General features: G+C 43.5%; 1 protein-coding gene across 1 annotated transcript in view; it reads left to right on the top strand.

The window, feature by feature from the left end:
* Positions 1 to 21,327, top strand: part of Dipk2b (divergent protein kinase domain 2B) — a 44,573-nt gene extending 23,246 nt beyond the window's left edge. Inside the window, exons 3-5 of the mRNA XM_005323995.5 lie at positions 8,676 to 8,849; positions 11,535 to 11,823; positions 13,024 to 21,327. Of these exons, the coding sequence (XP_005324052.1) occupies positions 8,676 to 8,849; positions 11,535 to 11,823; positions 13,024 to 13,364 (804 nt within the window). The 3' untranslated portion in view covers positions 13,365 to 21,327. The remainder of the gene's footprint in view (positions 1 to 8,675; positions 8,850 to 11,534; positions 11,824 to 13,023) is intronic.
* The last annotated feature ends 420 nt before the right edge of the window (positions 21,328 to 21,747 follow it).

Raw genomic sequence — 21,747 nt, forward strand, 5'->3', positions numbered from 1 at the left:
CTTCAAGCCTCCAGCATCAGGAGGAGAGCAGCCTTATAGAGACTGCTTAACTAGTTCCCAAGGCTGACATAAAGTCAAAACCCTGTACAAAATTTTTAAATATCCTGGGCTGGGGGTGTAACTCAGTGGTAGAACATATGCTTAGCATGTGTGAAAACCTAGTTTTAATCCCCAGCACTGAAAAATGATGATAATTATAATGATGATGTTGTTGGGGGCTGGAGGTGTAGTTCAGTGGCAGAGTATGTGCTTAGCATAAGTGAGGCCCTGGATTCTACCTCCAGCACCACACACAAAAAAAGATCTGGTGATTCTACTTCTCTGATTGAAATCTGACTAATACAGGTGGTACTACCTCAACAAAAGAGCAGAGGAATGAAGAAGCCTAGAAGCTTCTCTCCCAGGCCAGCAGGAGGGTTTTCCTGACAATCAAAATTTTCTCTGAGCCTCCTGGACTCCAGGACCTTTGCACAGCAGAAGTCGCTGAGCTCCTATGGATGGTTTTACAAGCTTGGATGCACAGATATGTTGTCAGAAGCACTTGGTTTCTTAGCTTTTGATTAGAAAAACAAAAGGGAAAACCAGCAGCCCATAGAAAGAACTAGCCCATTGGAGAATTATGACCAGCTTTAGCATACCTGAATCAAAATGACAGGCCATGAAATAATTTGTTTTACTCTGCATCAACTGCCCTGCCTACCCCAACTGTCAGCTGAATTTCCTGCCACAATGATTATTTCATCTACCAGGGTGAAAATCTTTGAGCATCCCACAAATGCTTCAGTGGCAAAGCCCCAGGGGCCCAGGAATGGAAGAAGACACAGGTTAAAGTTGGAGGTGGGAGGAAAGATACAGAGCCTCCAATGGGAGGGGAAAGACAACTACCACTTCCACCAGCAGGGCATCCAAGATGTCAGTTATTCCGTGGAAGAGGTGGCCATGATCACTACCATGTGAGCCTCTGGATGTCAAAGGTTTGACAAGCAGGGGTACAGGAAAGCAAGGGAAAATAGCCCTGACCAGAGCTACTGCTACACAGACACCATGTATAACACTGATGGGCCCCCTACTTAACCATGGCAAGACATGTCTCCAAAGCAACCATTTTCTAATAATCAGGGCTCAGTAGTTACAAGGATCAGAAACCTCCTCAGATCAATTAAAGGTTATCATGCTGGAAGTACATTCATCCAGGCCTCCTGGGGACTAGGAAATTGCAAGGCACCTTGTCAGTCCACCTCCATCTCCAGAATCACATTGCTTCCCAGCTCTGCTCCTATCTGGAAATCTGCTCCATTACCTCTGGGAAGACTGGATCTCTCTGTTAGTCATGCTCCTTGCTATTCCAACATTACCTGAAGTTACAGGTTCCTGGACCAAACAGCAGCTCCCTCACTCAGCTTCTCAGGAATTGGGGGTTGGGACAGACACCCCAATTAAGAATGCTGCAACATATCAATCAGTCTGTGTTTAACAGTTTGCTTCTTAGAGACCTCTTAGATGCCATTACCTACTAATTGCTGTGGAGGTTAAAATGTAATTACTCAAAGTTCCTGTCCACAAGGCACTGAACAGCTAAGGAGAGATCTGATGTGCATACAGCATGAGGCCTGTATATCACAAATTGTAGGAAAGGGGAGAAAATAAGGAATGGGAGGGCAAGGAAAGCTGCTTGGAGGAGGTGAGGCCTGAACCTGAAGAGGATAGGATTAGGAAAGTGTCAATGGCAGATTTTCCATAGGCAGGACAAAGATGCAGAAGTGAGAACATGGTATGATTATGGGAAGTAGTGAATGTCATGACCATTCATTATAGTGTCAGAGAACACTGGGTAAAAGTTGTAATGGCAGGACTAGGGCTGGGAATGGGGATACAAACTTCATTCTATAAAACAGTGGTTCTCAAGCTTGAGCATGTATCAGAATCCCCTGGGGAGCTTCTTAACCCACACATCACTGGACCCCAGCCCCAGAAGTTCTCATTCAACAGGTTTGGGACAGGGTCTGAGAATTTATATTTCTAAAAAAAAAAAAAAAGTGACTTGAGGAGAGTGGATCTTTCTACATGTGGGCTTAAAAGTGGACAAACAAAGATCCAGAGAGGGATCAGGGAGGCTTGGTGGCAAAAGTAGGGCAGGGCCACACCCACACAGGCTGATGGAGAAAACAGATTGAGGAGGACTCATCCAAGAGATATGGCATCTGCCATAATCCAGACACTGCTTAGGTTTCCTGGAGATATAAGAGTAGGGTCCATAGGATCCGATTCCTGCGCTTGAGGCATGGACTACCTGTCAGTATTGGAGAGAGAAAGCCCAATAAAGATGTTGCATGTTCAAGGTAAGGAGATAGTAGGGCCTGAGTTTGAATGCTGGCTCCACCACTATATAAATAATGTGTTTATGTGTTCCTCAACTCCTTGGCAATCAGAATCCTCACTGTGGGCTGTCACAGTGTCTCCCCCGATAAAAGTGAAAATTAACATGGCAACATACTCCAGACACAGAGTACCATTCCCAGAGCAAGCATGCAGTAATATTAGCTATTGTTTTATTATCATCATGTCAAAAGTCATCTCTTCACACATTTGACCCTCTCAACACTCTCATGAGTAGGGATCACAGTTATTAAGGTGACCATCTGTTCAGGTTTGCCTAATGTGGGCCCAGTGTAGGCCTGCTGTGCTGATTTAATTATTAAAAATCACCTGTTTCAGGGACTGGGGTTGTGGCTCAGCAGTAGAGCACTTGCCTAGCATGTGCGAGGCCCTGGGTTTGATCCTCAGCACCACATAAAAATAAATAAACAGAATAAAGGTATTGTGTCCAACTACAACTAAAAAAAATAAATGTTTTTTAAAAATCACCTGTTTCCCTTTCAAAAATATCCTGGTTCAGGATATTTTAATAATTAAGGGTCCCCTTAATTATTATCCTTCAAATGCACCTAAGGAAACTGAGACACAGAAAAATTAAACTTACCCCCAGACATTCAGTTGTCAAGTGACAGGGATAGGATTTGAACCCAGGCAGCTTGATTGGTAAAGGACGTGCTTGTAACTACTTCATCATACTGCCTCCTGAAGCTGGTGTGAAAACCAATGTTTTGCCTTTGAAATCTGGGGTGAGGGCTATCCACCCATCCAGGCCAACACAATACAAGGCAGAATGAATGGAAGCAGGCAGTCCTCTTGGAGAAGTAAAACACAGAGCTGTGCCAGAAGGTACTCATAGTCGCAGGAGAATGGATAAGGCCACATATGGAACTCCACACATTCAGGGTAGCTCTTCATTACTCCTCTCCTGGGAACCCTCCCCAGCTATTACAAAAAAAACTTCTCTCAACACCTCTACTCCTGAGAGACTATTCCATCAGGGCTCACCCAGAACCTGGGCAGAGTATCCAGAGTCTATACAAATAGAAGCTCTGCTCAAGGAAAAGATGTCACCCAAAGTTAGAGAATCTTTCATACACAGAAATGAACTCTGTGAGAAATGAAACTTCCAGTGCAAGGGAAACTTTCCATATCTCTCACCCCACAAGAGATGTTTAGTTTTTAATGTTAAGTGGTTTTGACATCTATTCAACACTCCTGAGTATGCTATGCACTCTGACATGATCTGAGGCAAATTCCAAATTCTACATTCACTCCTGGCTCATTCCCCCTCTCTCTCTGCTTCTACTCTTTCTTTGCACTTGACTTTCCATTGTTGACTGAATACCTGAGTATCAGGGAACCCAAATTGATCAACCCAGGTAAATGGTAGCACTGAAAAATTTCCTTGGCGAGGACCTATCATAAACTTGCCAGATCTTAAAGACTTCCAAGCAAAATTGAAATGATTTAGGAACTGTCTCCTTTACAGCTTCCCCTCCCTCCTTGAGTACCTGAAACAGTGGGCTTAATAAGTGAGCTCTGCTTGCAAAATAACATGACTGAGAGTTGCAAAGACATTTTTGGATGTCTAAACTATCGAAATCATCCACATGGTTTCTCCAAAATAATCACTGTGGTGGCAGACATTTGTAGAATGGAATTTAACACACCAAAACACCTCGCGTTGTGTCTGAGTTTCAGAGGAAAAAAATAATCAAAAAGTACTTTCATAAAAGGAAAAATATCTTCTATTGGAATAGGAAAAAGAACTATAAGATTTTCCCCTTAATATCACACAAAAAGGGAGTTTTTGCAATTTTGAATACAACACAGCTTGTAGAAATGTTCAGTAACTTTTGGTTTAATTATCCATAACAACTGAGACAGTTATTGAACTGTCATTGTTTTAATTATGGCACGATGATTAATTATGATACATGATTAACCTCAGCTCTGTCTCACAGCATATTTAACAACTAAATCATGCAAAAAAGTGTCCAGGCATGTAATCGGAAAGTAGTTTTATTAGCACTAGAACTTTCTCTTCTTCTCCCTGGTTACTAGGAGAGCTTGAGAACAGTTCAGCTCACTCAAAGTAAAACTTTGTTTGAGATTTCCCTTGGCTTTCCAAATCTAGCCAGTGAAGGTGACCTTCCTACAGAGAAGAGCTGACTTCCTATCTTAGAAGGCAAAACTATCCTTCTAATTTTTGATTTCCTAGTAGCAGTTTTATTCTTTCCTTCCACACATTTATTTCCAAAGGAGCAAATATTCAAATATGTTCAATGGTGATGAATCTCTCTTTTTTGAATATCTGATTTTGAAAGCAACCAAGTTCAAATGATTAATTTGGGAAATGAGCTTGAGCATAATGTGACTATACAGAGGCCCAGAATACTGAATGCTTTAAAAGAAGGTTCACACACACATTACACACATTATCTTCCTTACTATTCCTGTGAAGTAGTGGGGGGAAAACCACCATCATTACTCTTTTACAGAGACAGAAGTTGAATTTCAGTTGGTTCAGGACTTGTAATCCTAACCCACTGCCCTTCTCCGTGACTTGATAAAATCACATTTCTCTGGGCTGGTGGCTTCTTGAGAAACAAGAAGCAAAGATTCAGAGAGCCTACTATCTGGAAAAGGAATCTGTGATAATACCATCTATCCTAGCCTGTTTTCTGTTGTTATACCTGAATATCATAGACCAATTTATAAATAATGGAGATTTATTTAGTTCACAGTTATGGAAGTTGGAAAATCCAAGAGCATGGCACTAGCATCTGGTGAGGGCCTCCATGCCTCAACATGACATGGTGGGAAACATCACATGGTGAGACAGAGCAAGTGTGATAGATAGATCAGGTCTCTCTTCCTCTTTAAAGAATAATGCCATCATAGGGTCCCAATCTCATGACATTATCAAATCCTAATCCCTTCCAAAGGCCCACCTCCAAATGAATTTGAGGGTTAAGTTTTTAACTACAAACTTTTGAGGGATACATCCAAACCCTAGCACCATCCCTAGCCCAAAACCTGGCACAGAAGCTTCCAGGCATGCCAGCTTCCTGAGCTTTGGCATCAGCAACCAAGTATCTGTTGCTTCAGCCCCTCTTTCATGGACCACAGTCACCTGGCTCATGGCATCTCTACTTCTTTCCATATCTCTATCTTTTCCCAGATGGATCCCAAATCTAAATTCCAAAAAGGAGTCAAAATAATTGACTTAACTCTTTACCAATAGACCATTAGGTAGAGCCTTTCATATCAGGTACTTCCTATTCATCAAAAATGACCTCACCCAAGCAGGTGGTTATGGGAGGGGAGCTTCAGCTAGAAGGGCAGGGAGAGTGGCATAACTGGTTATGGATGATTCATCTATAACATGGCAGTGATGGTGCTCATGCTGATGACCATGATGGTGACAATGATATGTGCCATATATTGAGTGCAGAGCACATGCCTCTCACCATGCCAAGCTTTCTGTACACATAAGGCTTAAAAACTGAGTCTGTGTTCAAGTCTCAAAGAGATAGCAAGATAGGCAGTAGTAGAGAATTCTAACAACTTCTGTCCTGCCACATGTTAAAGTGAACTATTCATTAGTGTAACTTCTCACATCTTTTCCTAGCCAAAATCACCAAAAGGATAATCCTAATATCTTTCCCCATCCCTTCCCAACATATGAAGTCTGAAAGGGAGTCATATAGGATTCCAGCTCTCTTTTGTTCTTGTCACCCTGAGATGCAGTATTGGGATAACGGTTAAATGGATTCAATATATAGATAAGGTTTGGGTGGTCAATGCCTGTCCAGAGGCAACCTGGCACTAATTTTTCTTGAAGGCATCATTGCTGTCTGGAATAGAGCTTCAAACCTTCTGAGAAGGCAGAGTTGGCTCCTTGGTGTGATTTGAGTGTCAGTAATTCCATCTCTCCTCTAAGCATCTATGATTCCCTCCTGAGAGATTTTGTCCTATTTTTTAAAAACTTTTAAATTATTATTCTAATTTGTTATATATTACAGAAGGATGCATTATAATTCATATTATACATATAGAGCACAATTTTTCATATCCCTGGTTGTCCACAAAGTAGAGTCACAGCATTTGTGTCTTCATACATGTACTTAGGGTAACAATGTCCATCTCATTCCACCATCTTTCCTACCCCCATGTCCCCTCCCTTCCCCTCCCTGCCCTGAGATTTTATTTTATTTTATTTTATTATTTTAAATGGTATCTCACTGTGTTTCCCAGGCTGTCCTTGGAACTCCTGGCCTCAAGTGATCTTCCTGCCACAGCCTTCCAAGTAGCTGGGACTACATGTGTGCCCTGCCATGCCAGCTGTTCCTAGATTTTGAAGGTTACCTAGGTTTCTAGATCAACATTATTATAGTGTGCATATCCCCTTTTAAAAGATAACTCATTGAGTTTTGTTAGCCAAACCCTTCCAGGGAAAGATGACAGCTGTTTGAGGAATGATGAGGAAGCTATCACCAAATATCCTTACTCTACTATCAAGATTGCACAACCATTTGTATTTGCATCCAAGGTAATGGGAGAGGTCTGCCCAGAGACTTCTTCCAAGGTTCCTAAGACAGGCAGGCTGAAACACATTTAATTCTTTATCTCCATACTCCCTGTTTGTGTTCCTCAGATGTGCCTAATAGCAAAACCCAGGACACCTGTCAAAATATAGAGTCCTACATCCCTACCAGACCTATTTATCCCAAATTTTTACACAAGGGCCTAGTGATCTGTATTTTTACCTTTATTTTATTTATTTATTGTTTTATATGGTGCTGCAGATTGAACCCAGGGCCTTGAATGTGCTAGACAAATGCTCTACCACTGAGCCACTTCCCCAGCCCCACAATCTATGTTTTTATATACTCTGAAGGCTTTGGGACATACTGCCCATTCCAAAATCACTGATTTTTCTCCCTCTCTCTGCCTACCAGGGTTTGGGTATGAAAGAAAGCCTGGGCACCAATAAGCAGCATAATCTTTACCAAGCCACATCCCCTTCCTGGTCTTTTTTCTCATCTGGAAAATGGGAGTGTTCTTCTACTAGATCACTTGATAATGCAGTCTACCATTTGCATTTGCCAGTATGGACTATGAAAATTAATGTCACAATGTTTTCAACACCTTTTTTGAAGCCCTTTTCCATTCAACCACTGTAAACTTCCAGGAGAGTCACCATGGCAAGAGAGCACAAAAGGCTCTTGAGTTCTTGTGTTTACTGAGATAACACCTGTGAAGAGGCCTAGCATAGGGCCTAATACTGAGAACTTCCAGAAAGTATTAGCATTCTTCTCCCAACTGTGTTATGCCAACCATGTTTTCAAATGGCAATCCCTACAGAGTTTTGCTATTCTTCTATGCATCCCTGTGACCAAAATACCTGACAAGAACAACTTAGAGAAGAAAAAATTTACTTGAGTTCACAGTTTTGGAGGTTCAGCCCATAGAAGGCCAGATTCATTGCTGTGGGCCCAAGATGAGGCAGAACATCATGGCAGAGTAACACTGCTCAGCTTGTAGCATCCAGGAGGGAGGGAGGGAGGAAGGGAGAGAGAGAGAGAGAGAGAGAGAGAGAGAGAGAGAGAGAGAGAGAGAGAGAGAGAGAAAGGGGCCATGGACAAATGTAGTCCAGGTCACTCTGCCACACACCCAGTGATCTGCTTCCTCTAGCCATGCCCCACCCCACATGCCTACAGTTACCACCCAATAGTCCATTCAAATTATTAATCCATCAAATGGATTAAGCCACTGATGAGGTTACAGTTTCTCATAATCTAATCTGAACATTCTGAACTTTCCTGTATTGATCTCTTTGGAGGGCATTTTCAGATCCAAACCATAATAAGAAGCTTCTGCACCAGCCCTCTACACACAGACTCATCAACATACAGGACTATTGGTAGTGGGATACCTTTGTACAATATGCTGCAACAACAAGTGGTCAACTCCAAAGTCTGGACTCTTTGTCACATTCTGGCCTCTATATATGCCATCTTTTACTCTTGGCCTCCAAGCCTCCACAATCCTGTGTAGCCTGCTCATCCCTCTCCCACCATCTCCCCCAGGAGTACTCTTTCTCCTGTACCTTAACCCTCATCCCCGAGGTCACCCTGTCCTCCTCCTGCTCAGCACCCTCTCCTATGTCCTGGGGATCTCTACCCCACCAGCAGCCCAGCCCATCAACCCCAAGGTCTCCTGGACCAGCAGAACCTGCCTGTGCTCTAGAAGCATTCAGAATCCTTTCACTTCTCTCTCCCACATACCTGCAGGGACTACCCAGCCCCTTCCTGCGCTGCCCTTCACAGAGACTCCTAGACCGTGTGGTCCGGCGCTATGCTGAGGTAGCTGATGCTGGCAGCATCTTCATGGACCACTTTACCGACCGTGACAAGCTGCGTCTGCTCTACACGCTTTCTGTCAATGCTCACCCCATCCTCCTACAGGTATGCTAGGTTGAATGTTCAACCCCCTTTATAGCCTGCTCTGGGGCCACCAGCCTATGTTAGTCCTTTTGTGACATTTGGTAATTACTGTTTGGCTTCTGCAGTATAAAAGTGCTATAGCTGCTTTAGAGGAAAGAGGTTTGGGAGTGCAAGGCTGGCATTGTGAGAAGGAGGTGATTGTAGGCATCTTTTCTGCTTGAGGCAGCCATGAAGGGTTTTGTGAAAGAGAGCAACTTTGACCTGTGCCTCAAATATCAGTAAAATTTGAGCAAACGCAGAAGATAGGGAAATAGCCAAAGTGTGGCTTACCCCTGCAGCTAAGCTTAAAAAGGAGAAATAAATGAAAGTAAACTGACTGTTCATCAATTAGGAGGATACTCAAATAAATAAGGATGCATTAGGGCCTGGGGATACACTGGTTAAAGAAACAGGTATGGTGGCTCTTGCCTTTGGGAACTTCTAATCTAATGGCAGAGACAGACACTTAACTATAAACAAACACCCACAGAACAATGTGGAGCCCAATCTCCCTGACCCCAAAAGTCAGGATATGGAAGTTGTATTATGAACAGAGAGGAAACTAGGAAGGAGGAGGAGTAGGAGAAGAAGGAAAAAGAATAAAAGACAGAGAAGACAGGAAGGAAGAGGAGGGGGAGAAAATACAGGCAGAGGAGAAAGGCACTACAGCAAAAACAGTTCATAAATATTGGCCAAAGGAATGATGGATATCTGAATACCCTAATAATGACTCTCCTTTATTGAGCACCTGCTTTACTGATCACTACTCTATCACTGAGCTGCACCCCCAGCCCAACTTTGCCAGGCATTGTGTTGAGTGTTTGAAATAATTATGTCAGTTGATGCTCACAACAACCTTCCAAGAATTTCATTATTGTCTCCTTTTCTAGATGAGGTTAAGTGAGTCCCAGAGATATGAAGTGATTTGGCAAAGTCACTTAGACAGTGTCATCAATGGAATCCAAACCCAGAACTCTCTGATGTCAGAGGCCATGCCTTTTCTGCTAAAACCTGCCTGGTAACATTGGCATTTAAAATATTAGGGGCAGAGAAGGAATTGCTGGTTGTCCTGCACTCTTTTATCCCATTGTTCTAACCTTGGTTGGTGACAGCAGTAGACCCTGTCTATACCTGGGTTTGGCTTCTGAGAGGCCTGGCTAAGACCATGGAGGCTAGGACTTTCCACTCAACCCTGAGCTCCTCCAAGAAAGAACAGAGCATGGAACTAATAATGCATTTGTGGCTACACTTTTAAACAATGACAGTAGGCCCAGGACCTCCTATAAAAGCACATAGTGAAGGCTGGGGTTGTGGCTCAGCAGTAGAACACTTGCCAGGCATGTGTGAGACACTGGGTTTGATTCTCAGCACCACTAAAAAAAATCTTTAAAAGAAAGCACATAGTGAGAAAGGTCCCCTCCAGTCAGGTGAAACTCAAAGAGTAAATGGGCATGGGATTTTCATAACATGAAATAAAATGAGCAAAAGGGACAGAAAATTATGACATTGGGGATGACTGTTGTTTGGGTTTTTTGTTTTGTTTTGTTTTGTTTAGAGCTGGGGATCAAACCCAGGGCCTTGTGCATGCTAGGCAAGCACTCTACCAACTGAGCTGCACCCCCAGCCCAACTTTGTTTTTTTTTTTTTTTAAAGAAGGAAAAGGGTTTTTTTTGTTGTTGTTATTTATTCCATAGTTTAAAGAAACACCCTTCTGGATATAGCTGCTTTAATAAACTGTCAAGAAAAAACCCAGCTAGGACTCCCTCCCCTCTTTTTCACCTCACAAATGTGCAAGTTGGGAGTTCTTAACAGGAGTCAGGCTGTGCTATGCTTCCTTAGGCCAGTGTTAGGATATCTAGAAGGGTCCAGTTAGTTAAGAAGCATCTGTGAGTATGTAGTTACTTCAGCTAGGCAGATTCACCCAGGGCTGTCTGGAAAGAAAGTTAAGGTCAGTGCAGGGGTTCCCCAAATCTGAATTTCCCAAGGGCTACAATCATGATTTTTGTCCTGCACTTGTTATTTTTATTTATTTTTTAGATATCTCACTCTTGCCAGGCTGGCCTCAAACTCTTAAGCTCACGTGATCCTCCTGCCTCAGCCTCCCAAGTAGCTGGGATGACAGGTTCTAAACTGTTGTCACACCCAGATTGCACTGTTATTTTTAAAAATATTTTTCTTTGAATCCGCTTTAAGTTGACCCTTCATTGTTTTCCCACAGTCTCTTCGTAAGTAGTGATATCTCAAGTCCTTGTGAAATCTCAAGTCCTACTCATATTTTTCCAACAATACAACTGTTAGACATATTTCTCTGAATCCTGGATACCATCAAAAAATTTTGCAGGTCCATTAGCATTCTCATACCCTGCTTGGAAGAAACAGTTAAAATACAATCCACTGCACAGAAATGAGAGGAGCCTCCTTCTAAAGTCTTCCCTTCAATGACAGAATGTAAAAGGGGTGGCCGGTGGGGTGGGGGGAGTGTAGGGGTATTGCCATGTTCCAAGAAGTATAGAAATGATGAAGAAACACTTTGCTGGTGTATTTTGAGACCAGGGATGCCTGTGTGAGGCTGATTTTTCTGTGTTCTCTCAGTGAGAGGTAGAGAGAGAGCTGTCTCCATGAGATTTTTCTCTCATTCTCTAATGTCTGTTCCTTCCGGCTTGGCAGATCTTCCCTGGGGCGGAGGGATGGCCGCTACCCAAGTACCTGGGCTCCTGTGGCAGATTCCTTGTCAGCACCAGCACCAGGCCACTGCAGGAATTCTATGGTGCACCCCCAGACCAGGCAGCTGACCTCGCCTACCAGCTCCTTGGTGTCCTGGAGTCCCTGAGAAGCAATGATTTGAACTATTTCTTCTACTTCACCCATGTTGATGCAGGCATGTTTGGCATCTTTAACAACGGGCATCTGTTCATCCGGGATGCCAGAGCACTGGGCGTCATCGACAAGCAGGAAGGTACCCAGCATGGGCCTGGCTGAGCAGCTGTCAAGGGGGATGTCAGGGTGACAGAAGCTAAGGAGAGGTGACCTGGGGTCACACAATTGGGCCTTTCCAGTGTCCATGTGTCACAGTGAGAGCAAGCCAAGTTTGGGGCATATTAGATGTTGTGTAAAATGTCCCTTAACCCCGTTCAGATTTTGCCTCTAGCTCCAGCTCCAAAGCGGAAACGAATTTGACCTTGTCCACAAGGGGCATTGTCCACAGTAGCTCAGCCCCAACTGCACCCTTCCAGGGCAGTGCTATTGTCCAGTTGGGTTTATGAAGCCCAGCAACCTGCCCTGGCCCTCCTCACACATAGACTTCCAGGGCCCATCTTCCTCTCAAAGCCTTTTTTTAGCAGATGCTTTTAGCCTTTATCTAAAACTTAAATATCTGGCTGGTTCACTGGCGCATTTGGCAATCTATATTGGCACATCTGCTTTTTATAAAGTTTTCAAATTAAAAAGCATGGAACTGAATGAGGTGTATGAGTGACTCATGTTCTTCACTATGTGCAAAGGCTCATCCAGCAGTCTAGAGCCCTTTAAACATCCCAATTTCCCATGGTGAGCACATTTTTTGAATCCAATAATAGAACAAAAATTTTTTTCCCACTTCTGATTTTGTTTATATGAGGAAGTCTACAAAGATAGAAAAATTTAAACAGCACTTACTCATTTTCTGATGTGCCTTTATTAGTAAAAATCGAAACAAGGCTGATTCTAGAATATTCAAGATGCATAAATCACTGGACTGGTATCCACCCCATTACAACGTGTTGAATGCATATTTTGGATTACCTGTTTTTTATCCTAACTTTGTATCTTAAAAAGGCAAGTGAAAGCAGTCCTAATAATTTCTTGAGTTCCCTAGTTCAGTAGTAATGGAAAAATAACAATATGGATGTGACCCCTTATCCCTACAAGAAATAGAGCCTATCCCAACTTCTGGTAGGGATAAGTGGGTTTTCCATGTTCAGGTCTCAACCTATTGTAACTGAGAGAGTTCCTCCCATGTTGTTTTCAGAAGAGGCCATTGTGTCCCTGAGCTTTAAATTCCTGGTGACAGGGAAATGCTGGGAGAGTAAACCACTTCACCCAGAAATTATAATTAGTGGTGTCCTCCATCAAGGAGAACAGGTTGTAGAGTGTGTGATCTTCTCCTTCTCTTTTCTAGGTAGCCAAGTAGCCACCAGGGCAGGAGAAGATCAAGACATTTTTAGCTGCCTGGTTTCTGGCTGTCAGGCCCAGCTGCCCTCCTGCAATATGGTTCCTGAGAAGCAGAGCCTTGTGCTGGTCTGTCAGCAGTTGCTGCCTCGACTTCTCCAGGGGAGGTTCCCCTCCCCAGTACAAGAGGAGATAGACACTGCTCTTGCTCTGTGTGGCGAGGAGGCCAGCCCAGATCCAGAAGTCCTTGGGGCTGCCACCCGGCTGAAGGACATCTTGAGGCCCCTGAGAACCTGTGACCCCAGATTTGCCTACCGCTACCCAGACTGCAAGTACAATGATAAGTTCTGAGGAGCTGGATCCCAGGCTGATCTAGAGGGGATGACACACTTGGCTGCCAGGTCAAACAAAGCATCTCTATGTCAAACATTAATAGAAATGCATATTCACTTCCCAGGGGCTAAAGAACACTCAAACTAAGGAGGACAGTTGTGAAAAATCATGTGATTGCCCCTCCTGGCAATGTCATGGCAGAACTGAGATGTCATGGCAGAGCCCAGGGATGGGCATCAGCGAACCTTGGTATGGACACTCACTCAATGTGTTTGAGCCTTGGTTTCTTCTCTTCTCCACCAGAGTTTCATAAAGGTGAAAGAAGACAGAGATGTAAGAGATCTGGGACACATGCTCACTACCCCCAGTCCAGATGGTGACAAAGCATGTTCTAGAAGCACACACAGGTGGGCTGAGAAAGAGCCATGCAGGTCACCAGGCTGGTGTAGAGGGAAGGCAGGGTGAAGGTGAGTCTCTGGACTACTGGAATTTTAGATTCAGACAAAGAGACCAACTTCCTGTTCCCTGTTCTTCCTACCATGCTTCTCACACCACTGTGGGGGAGCAGACTGCAGGCCAAGGGGACATACCCACCATTGTCTGCTCCTGAGCCACACTTCAGGTACCTGGAACTCCCTACTTCTACATAGGAGGCACCTCATAGTGTGGGGAGAAACTAGATCTGAGAAGGGGACAGCCAGAGCCAGTGTGTTAGTTTCATTCCTCTAAGAAGTGGATGTCAGGACAGGATTCTATGGGTGAGAATTTTCTCAGGGAAAGTGCCTGTGGGAAAGGCAAAAAGGAGGAAGCAAAGAGCTGAGAGCAAAAACAAAGCCAGCCACCAGACAAATCCCATGTCTCCCACAATAGACCTCTCTTATTATCTCTGCTGTACTCAGTCATTGGCAAAAGCAGGCTATGAAAGTGTAACCTCAGTCCAATCACAAAGATGGACTTCACAGCACAGTAGCTGGGGTACCAAGTATCTACTACTTTCTAGAACATTTTTAATGTAGCCACAACTGGGAACCAGGGTGGGCTCTTTCCATACCATGTGCTCCAGAGTACAACTCTAAGGAGTCAGAGTTTTCATTCAAACTTGGCTTCACAGGCCATTACAAAATCATTTTTTTCAAAGTCAGCCATTAGAACACAGTTTAGTTAATAGTCAGTCTGCTTTATACCTTTTAAATCAAACATTTAGCCACATGAGATGTGGACTTCCATGTATGCAACAGTAGTGGGGTTCTTCTAGACCTTCTCCCAGTCTCCTGCCAACCCTCTTTCCCCAGGGACCTTTCAGTCTACCTCCTCTTTTCTTCCTCTAAATCAGCACCTTTAAGGTCAGAACACTTGGCTTAACATGACTCACTATGAAAATGGAGAAACTGAGGCCCAGTGATGAAGAATGATTTGCTGGGATAGTTCCAGAACCCATGCTACCAACCCATGCTCCTCTTGTCTTCCCCATCAGCTTCTGACTCTCGCCCTGTGCTACTCAAATCTAGTCCTTTCACTTACATTTAAAGATGGGCCCCCAAAAGTCTTCTTTTTTGTCATGTGCTATGTTGCCCTTTGGGTTTGCTTTTGACTGCTCCAGATACAGCCACATGGCAACCATGATAATGAGGATGACAGGCCAAGCTTGTGGAACAGCAAGCTTCAGTTGCCTGAGAATCTGAAACTGCCTTCCAGCTTGTTCTGGAAGGTGAAGTCTGACCACCCTTGCCACCTGCCCAGCCACCCTTCTCCCTGCTGATCTGAATGCACTGTGTCCTCCTAGCCTGGACATTATCCTGTACAGAGTCCAGAGAAGAGTCACAGCCTCTAGACTTTCCAGAATTCCACTGAAGAATAAGGGTAATCACAGAGACCCTCCAACACTCAGCCCATCTCTCAAGTTGCAGGTGTTTTTCCATTGCAAAATTGTTCCATATGATGAGTGACTTTGAGTGAGGTCCCCAGAGAGTACAGAAATGGACCCTTTCATGGGGGATGAAGAAAACTTCCTCTAACCCCTCTATCACAATTCTGCCCACCTGCACAGACCTCCAGACCCTTCCTTCAGACCAGTATCTTGAGACTCTGAGGAATGTTCCTTCAAAACCATCACATAACCCCTGGAGCTGCTGAGTGTTAGGCAGGAAATACAGACTCAGATCCCTCCTGAATTAGGAGAAAGAGATCTTGGTGCCCTACTTGACTGAGTCCCAGGAGACAGCAAAGAACCAAACCACCCAAGCACCCTCAGGGGGCTATTGAGAGATTGTTTTTAGTGCAAATTATAATCAAATTCTGTATTTGTACAGCTGTGCTCACATCCGCAGTACAGGCCAAGAGCTAATGAAGGCAGGACAGATAGATGTTAGGCAGAAGCTATGTATGCTTTGGAATGGCCTAGAAATGATTCTCCAACAAGTGAATTTTTGCAGGTTCAGGAAGTCACAGAGTCCCTTTTCTCATATGCTTTCAGGACAGAGCAGATGTGTCGCTCTTGTCAACAGGCCTAAAATCACAGGCCCCGCTCAGGCATTGCCTTCAGGAGATGTGTCCCACCCACACCCCATACAATCTACAGACCATCTCTGCCACTCCCTTCCTGCGGCAGAAACAGAGCAGAGTTGTCTGGATCCCCTCCCTACTTTAAGGAACAACTGTCTGCCTAGCTGCTGACCCCTTTGGACTCTGCCTCAGCTACCCTGCAGCTTCAGAGTTACACCCTTCGTAGGGCATAGTCATATCCAGTGACTGGGTTTGGTGAGGTGTGAGGTGTGATAGCCCAGCCATATTGGTTCACTGAGTAGCAACTCTGACAGGCAATTCTCATTCCAGAACTCCCCACTGAGCTGGTCAGAACTCTACTGGGCCTATATCACAGTCTATCTTCCCTCTGCCCATCCTGCTTCTCCTGTATTCTTTTTACAGATATCTGTCCCTCTTAAACATCTTGCACCCTGTAGTGGGCTGAATGGCGGCCCCAGAAAAATATGTCCACGTTCCTAATCCTGAGAACCTGTGATGATGACTACATGGAAAAGACATGATTAAGTAAAGGATCTTGAATGGAGGGGATTATCTAGGAATATCCAGTTAGACCCTAAACACCATCCCATGTAACCTTATAAGAGAAAGGCAAAGAGAATTTTGAGACAGAAGAAGAGGGGCAATGTGAAAATTGAGGCCAAGTCTAGGGCAATGTGACCACAAGCCAAGGAACTCTGGCAGCTACCAGAAGCTAGAAAAGGCAAGGAATAGATTCACCTCCAGAGTCTCCAGGGAGAGTGAGGTCCTGCTGACATCTTGATTTCAGATCAGTGAAACTGACTTCAGATTTCTGGCCTCTAGAATTGTGAGAGAATAAATTTTTTTTTGAGCTACCCATTTTGCAGTAATTTGTTATAGCACCCACAGGAAACCAACATAAACCCCTAAATCTATCTTAATAACTACTCCTAGAGAACCCATCTTATGACACACATCAACTCCAATCTAGTGTAATTGATTCAAAAGCAAGCCAGGAACACTCAATGTCAAGCATAAGGAAATTCTGGAGAAGTATGTGATGCCTTCATACTCAGGGTTGATGGTGACCTTCTCCAACTTACAAAGTTCTGATGTTCACTGAAGACCCTGTGTGGGTGCTATCTTGACCCAAATCTTTCTCTTACATACCAGCCCTGATAGGTCACTTTCTGAACCTTATCTCAACTCCTAGACCACAGTTCTGTGTCCCACTTGGGACTAATCCCAAGAGTATACCAGAAAGATCTGTGTCTTACCCTCCCATCCACCTGGAAACTTCCTGAGCATGGTGGTAATGTGGGGCACTTCATATTCCCCATAGCAACACAAGGCTAGACACAGCAGATGCTGGGAAAATATTCCTACTGAGGACAATGAATGTGTTCTTCTGCCCTATTTTCTTGGTAGTGTTCATACATCATACTGGCTATATATAGGACAGAGCCCCTTCCCCAGGAACAGTGCCTTTCCCTCAACAGCTAGGAGACAGGTGAGTCAACACTCAAGTGACTTCAGCCAGAACAAAAATATCATCATGTATTCTCAGTCCCCTGGAATTTTACTGGAGGCATTAGTGTATATTTCTGAGTTAGATCAGTCAATACCTTTTAGCCTACAGAACAGGTTACATGATTTGTTGGACCCAGAGGAAAATGAAAATGCAAGGTCTCCTATTCAAAAATAAGAATTGCAAAATGAGACAATAGAGCATGAAGTTAAACTCAGACCCTCTACAACTGTACAACTTGCAGGATTACACTTGGCATTGAATGCTCTTGGCATTTTCTGGGAGCTCATTTGATTTCTACACCCAAGGGGAGCAGGGGTGGGACTAGGGATGATGTATAAATATGTAACAACTGCCATGGCAAAGACCTATGAGAACAGACTCTACTGGCTGCCACCATCAAGAAAGTTTAACCACAGGCCCTGGGGCAAGTCCTTCTTTCCACAGGAGGAAACTAGTTTCAGTGATTTGCTAAAAGTGACAATTTTTAGGTCTCTTGCTTTCCCAGTCCTCTCCTATAGCATCTGACTTCTGCCTATAAGCAATTTCACAAACCTGAACATTTCCTCTAGAATTAAAATAAATATTTTGTTGGATTTGTGTTCTTTTGGGGAAGATCTAGAGCTCTGGAATCAGACAGACCTGGTATCAACCCATAACTATGCTAGTTACCTTTGGAAGGTTACTGAACCTTTCTGAGCCTTACTTTCTACATCTATAAAATGAGGAGAAAAATATTTATTCCATATTGCCATGTTTAAAAAGTGTGATGTCTCTCCAGACCCTATATTTGAAGGCAAATGTAGCTCAAAAGCCAAGGGTCTCCCAGCAGAAGGGTTCATTATGCAGCCAACACAAACACAGAAGCAAAAGAAAAGGACCCTGAACCCTGCCCCAACCCTTTACTCCAGCCCCCAGAAGCCCTCAGAATGCCTCAGGATGCTCAATAATCAGACTGCATTTTTTCACTTCCCACATCAATCATCAAAGGCAGGTAGGTAGCCATTATACATACCTCCCCAACCTGGCCCTCCACCAGGCTCAGAAGGGAATTCTCCTCCATCAGATAATATTGGGAGCCTGAAGAAGTCTATCCATGCTTACTGTAGGAAGAGAAATGAGGAACACATCTTGGCCCATTGAAAGCTCTGGCCTCACTGCTGGTTCATGGTGATATGGTTTTTTTCCCCACTTTGAGCCTGTCATCATATATTGGCATGTATGAGCTTGCATGTACACAAGGATACTCACTGATCTGTCTGCAGCTCTTCAGCATATTAAGATTAGTTTTAGGCCATGTGGGAGGGCCAAAACCTAGGCAAGAACCCTTGTATTTGCAGACATAATGGCCCTCCAAGAAAGCAGCTCAGAGAAACTAGCCAGCAAAGGTGGCCTAGGCAACCTGTGTGTGCCCCCCACCCACTAGAGCTCTTTAGAGAGACAGACAAGGAGACTAGAGCACTCCTGACCTACTTGAGTGACCAGAGAATTGCCTCAAACCTAGACTTTGACCCTAGGGCCAGTGTGGCATCACAGAGGGAGATGTGTCCATCTTTGGATACTGCACCAGCCCCTCTGGCAAAAGTCAGTGCATCCAAGTTATTCATTGCAGCAATGGTGTTCACTGCAGTTGAGTAATGAATAAGCAAATAATTTGCAATGGATATGCAAAGTTATTCATTGTAATTAAAAAAATTGGAAAAATCTAAATCTCTGTACATAGGATATAGGCTTGAGTGAACTAGTCCATGCACACTATGGAGTGTGATGCAGCTGTACAAATGAATGAAGAAGCACTCTATGAACTGATATGGAGTTATTCACAGGATACAGTGCTAAATAGGAAAGAAACAAAGAACAAAATGTTATTTCCAGGATGTTGCCTTTCATGTAGGAAAGAAAAGGATAAAAAAAAAACATTTATTTTCCTGTTCACTTCTGATGTTCTGAATTAGATGCTTTCAGGAAGTGGGGATAATTTTATGATTGCATATCTCAAGAAATCTTAAAGGTAGTTCAGAAGGAATGAGACATGGCTAAAGCTACAATTCGCAAGATAGCGAACATCCCATATTTTGGAACGTTCGGTCATTTTTGTTTGATGTTCATGTTTTTGTTTGTGTTCAGATATGAGTGCTCTTATTTAATCTTGGTCCTTCTTGGTCACAGTGTGGCCTTGTTTGATGCTGGCAATCTCAGAAATTGTTTATAAGAGAACATGAAGGCTGAGCTGTGAGGGCCAGGTCAGCTATGAGCAACACTGAGGGCAAGTCCTAACTGATAATGCCATGCAAGTTTCCAGATATTGTAGGTGCTGTTCTCTTTCTCGGTTGGGCAACTCTGTGGGTAAAATTCAAGTAAGGTCTATAGATTAGCAAATAGCATTTTATCAATGTTAATTCCTTAGTGTCAATAATTGTGTTATGGTTATGTACAGTGCTAACATGAGAGGAAGTTGGGTGAAGGGTATAGAGGAAATCTGTATACAATTTTGGAACTTTTTGGTAAGTATAAAATTATTCCAAAATAAAAAGTTTTAAAACAAAGAAAAACTCAAAAATTAGTTCAGCACTAATTTGCAGGGGTTGGCCTGCATATTGGGAATATATTGTATAAAACAAAATAAGTATCTCAAAACACCAAAATATTGCCTATGTGACAAGACAGTCCCAACTAAAAACACAAGGAAACTAAGTTGGGTTCAAAGGAAGATCCAGGTCTCCCATTTGAGATGCACTTTAGGGTCCTGTTCACTGAGTAGAAGCATCACAGCACCATTTCCATTATTCCCATGTTTTCTCTCCCTTTCTTTTATTTAATTTGCTTAGGTGAATGTGCCCATGCTTGGACCAAGGCTGCCCTTATCTACACAAAAAAGCAGCAGAGACCCAGAGTTTCCTCATACTTACCTGTGATTTCCTCCTTCCTCACACAAACCATGGTGCCTCTTACAGAGGGGGCATGGAGCACCAGTGGAAACCCACCACTCCCCACCTCCCTACCTTGCTATTCCCACCTGCCACCATTGAACCAAATTAATCTTTCTGCCTCCTGCTCATACCTGAAGCTTCCTAGCGAAAAATCACTCTTTAAGGGAATCGTGCCAAAAGTGAGTTCATATTTCACTTGTCAAAATAGAAAATATTTTAATATTTTATCTTTTTAATGATCCTACCCAAAGCAGGAAACATTTCAGGAAAAGAGACAAGTCATGGAAACTTGGTGAGAATATAATCCTATTGCAAAGCAATTTGGCAAAGTTCATCAAGAGCCTCTGAAAGGATGGCACACTCTACCCAGTAATTCCACTTCTGGGACAGTATCCAAAGGAAGTAATCAAGAATGCAGAGAGATTTATGCACAGACTGGTTGTTAAAAATCATGGATTGAACATTTGTAACCCCCCACTGAACAAGAGTAAGTGGAATTTTTAATAGGCATAAACTACAAGACAGGGGGAAATGAGAGAGGAGAAAAATAGAAACACAGTTTTGAAAGCTGGAAAGCAAATAACTTAGGACCAGAAGAACTGAATCCTAAACTGGCAGCAGAGAATGCTGAGAACCAACCCAATTTATACCATAAACTCCCTCAAAAGGTTGAGGAATTGGAGGCCTTAGATTGTTCAGGAAGTGAGGCGGGACAAGGTGGCTAAAACATGGATAAGGTTTGAAGGACTATTTTCAGAAGCAGTCAGATCTCTGGTCTCCCCCACTCTGTACAGCCAAATAATGGCCCTCCAAGACCAACAAATATCAGAGGCCCCTTCCCTGAAAAATCCATTAAAGGTTCTTCAGGAGCCACATGCAGAGACTAGGGTGGTAGGTCACACTGAAAACCAAAGGATCAAGGTCACCGTGGTTGTGAGCTCCCCACCCTTTGCTGCACTGGCAGTCTGGCCTTCACCTCCAGGCAGAATGATGAGGGAACCCCCATGGGAAAAAACCAAAAGACTTGACATCAGAAGCTCCTCAGCCACCCCAACCCAGCCATGTTCAGAGCGAAGGTCACATTGGGCCAAACCCACTGGCTCTCCAGAGCACTCATCCATCTGTTTGAGTTCCCTACTCATTTTATTTTCATTTTCCCCCATTACATTATTTTGAAATTATTTCAGGCCTTCAGAAAAGCTGAAAGAAAAGTACAAATAATTTCCATATGCCCTGCATCTGTATTCCCACTTGTTTGCCTTTTTTTCTCACATTTGCTATATCATTTTTTCCCTCCCTCCTTCTATTGCTCCAATGCCTCTTGTTCTCCCCACTTCTCCATACCCCTTTTTTTTCTGAGCCATTTTAGAAAAGTTACAGATGTGCCTCTAAATACTTGAATTTATATCCTAAAAACAAATAAAGGCTTACATAATCACAG

Source organism: Ictidomys tridecemlineatus, chromosome X (assembly GCF_052094955.1).
Source record: "Ictidomys tridecemlineatus isolate mIctTri1 chromosome X, mIctTri1.hap1, whole genome shotgun sequence".
In the NCBI taxonomy this organism is placed as follows: Eukaryota; Metazoa; Chordata; class Mammalia; order Rodentia; family Sciuridae; genus Ictidomys; species Ictidomys tridecemlineatus.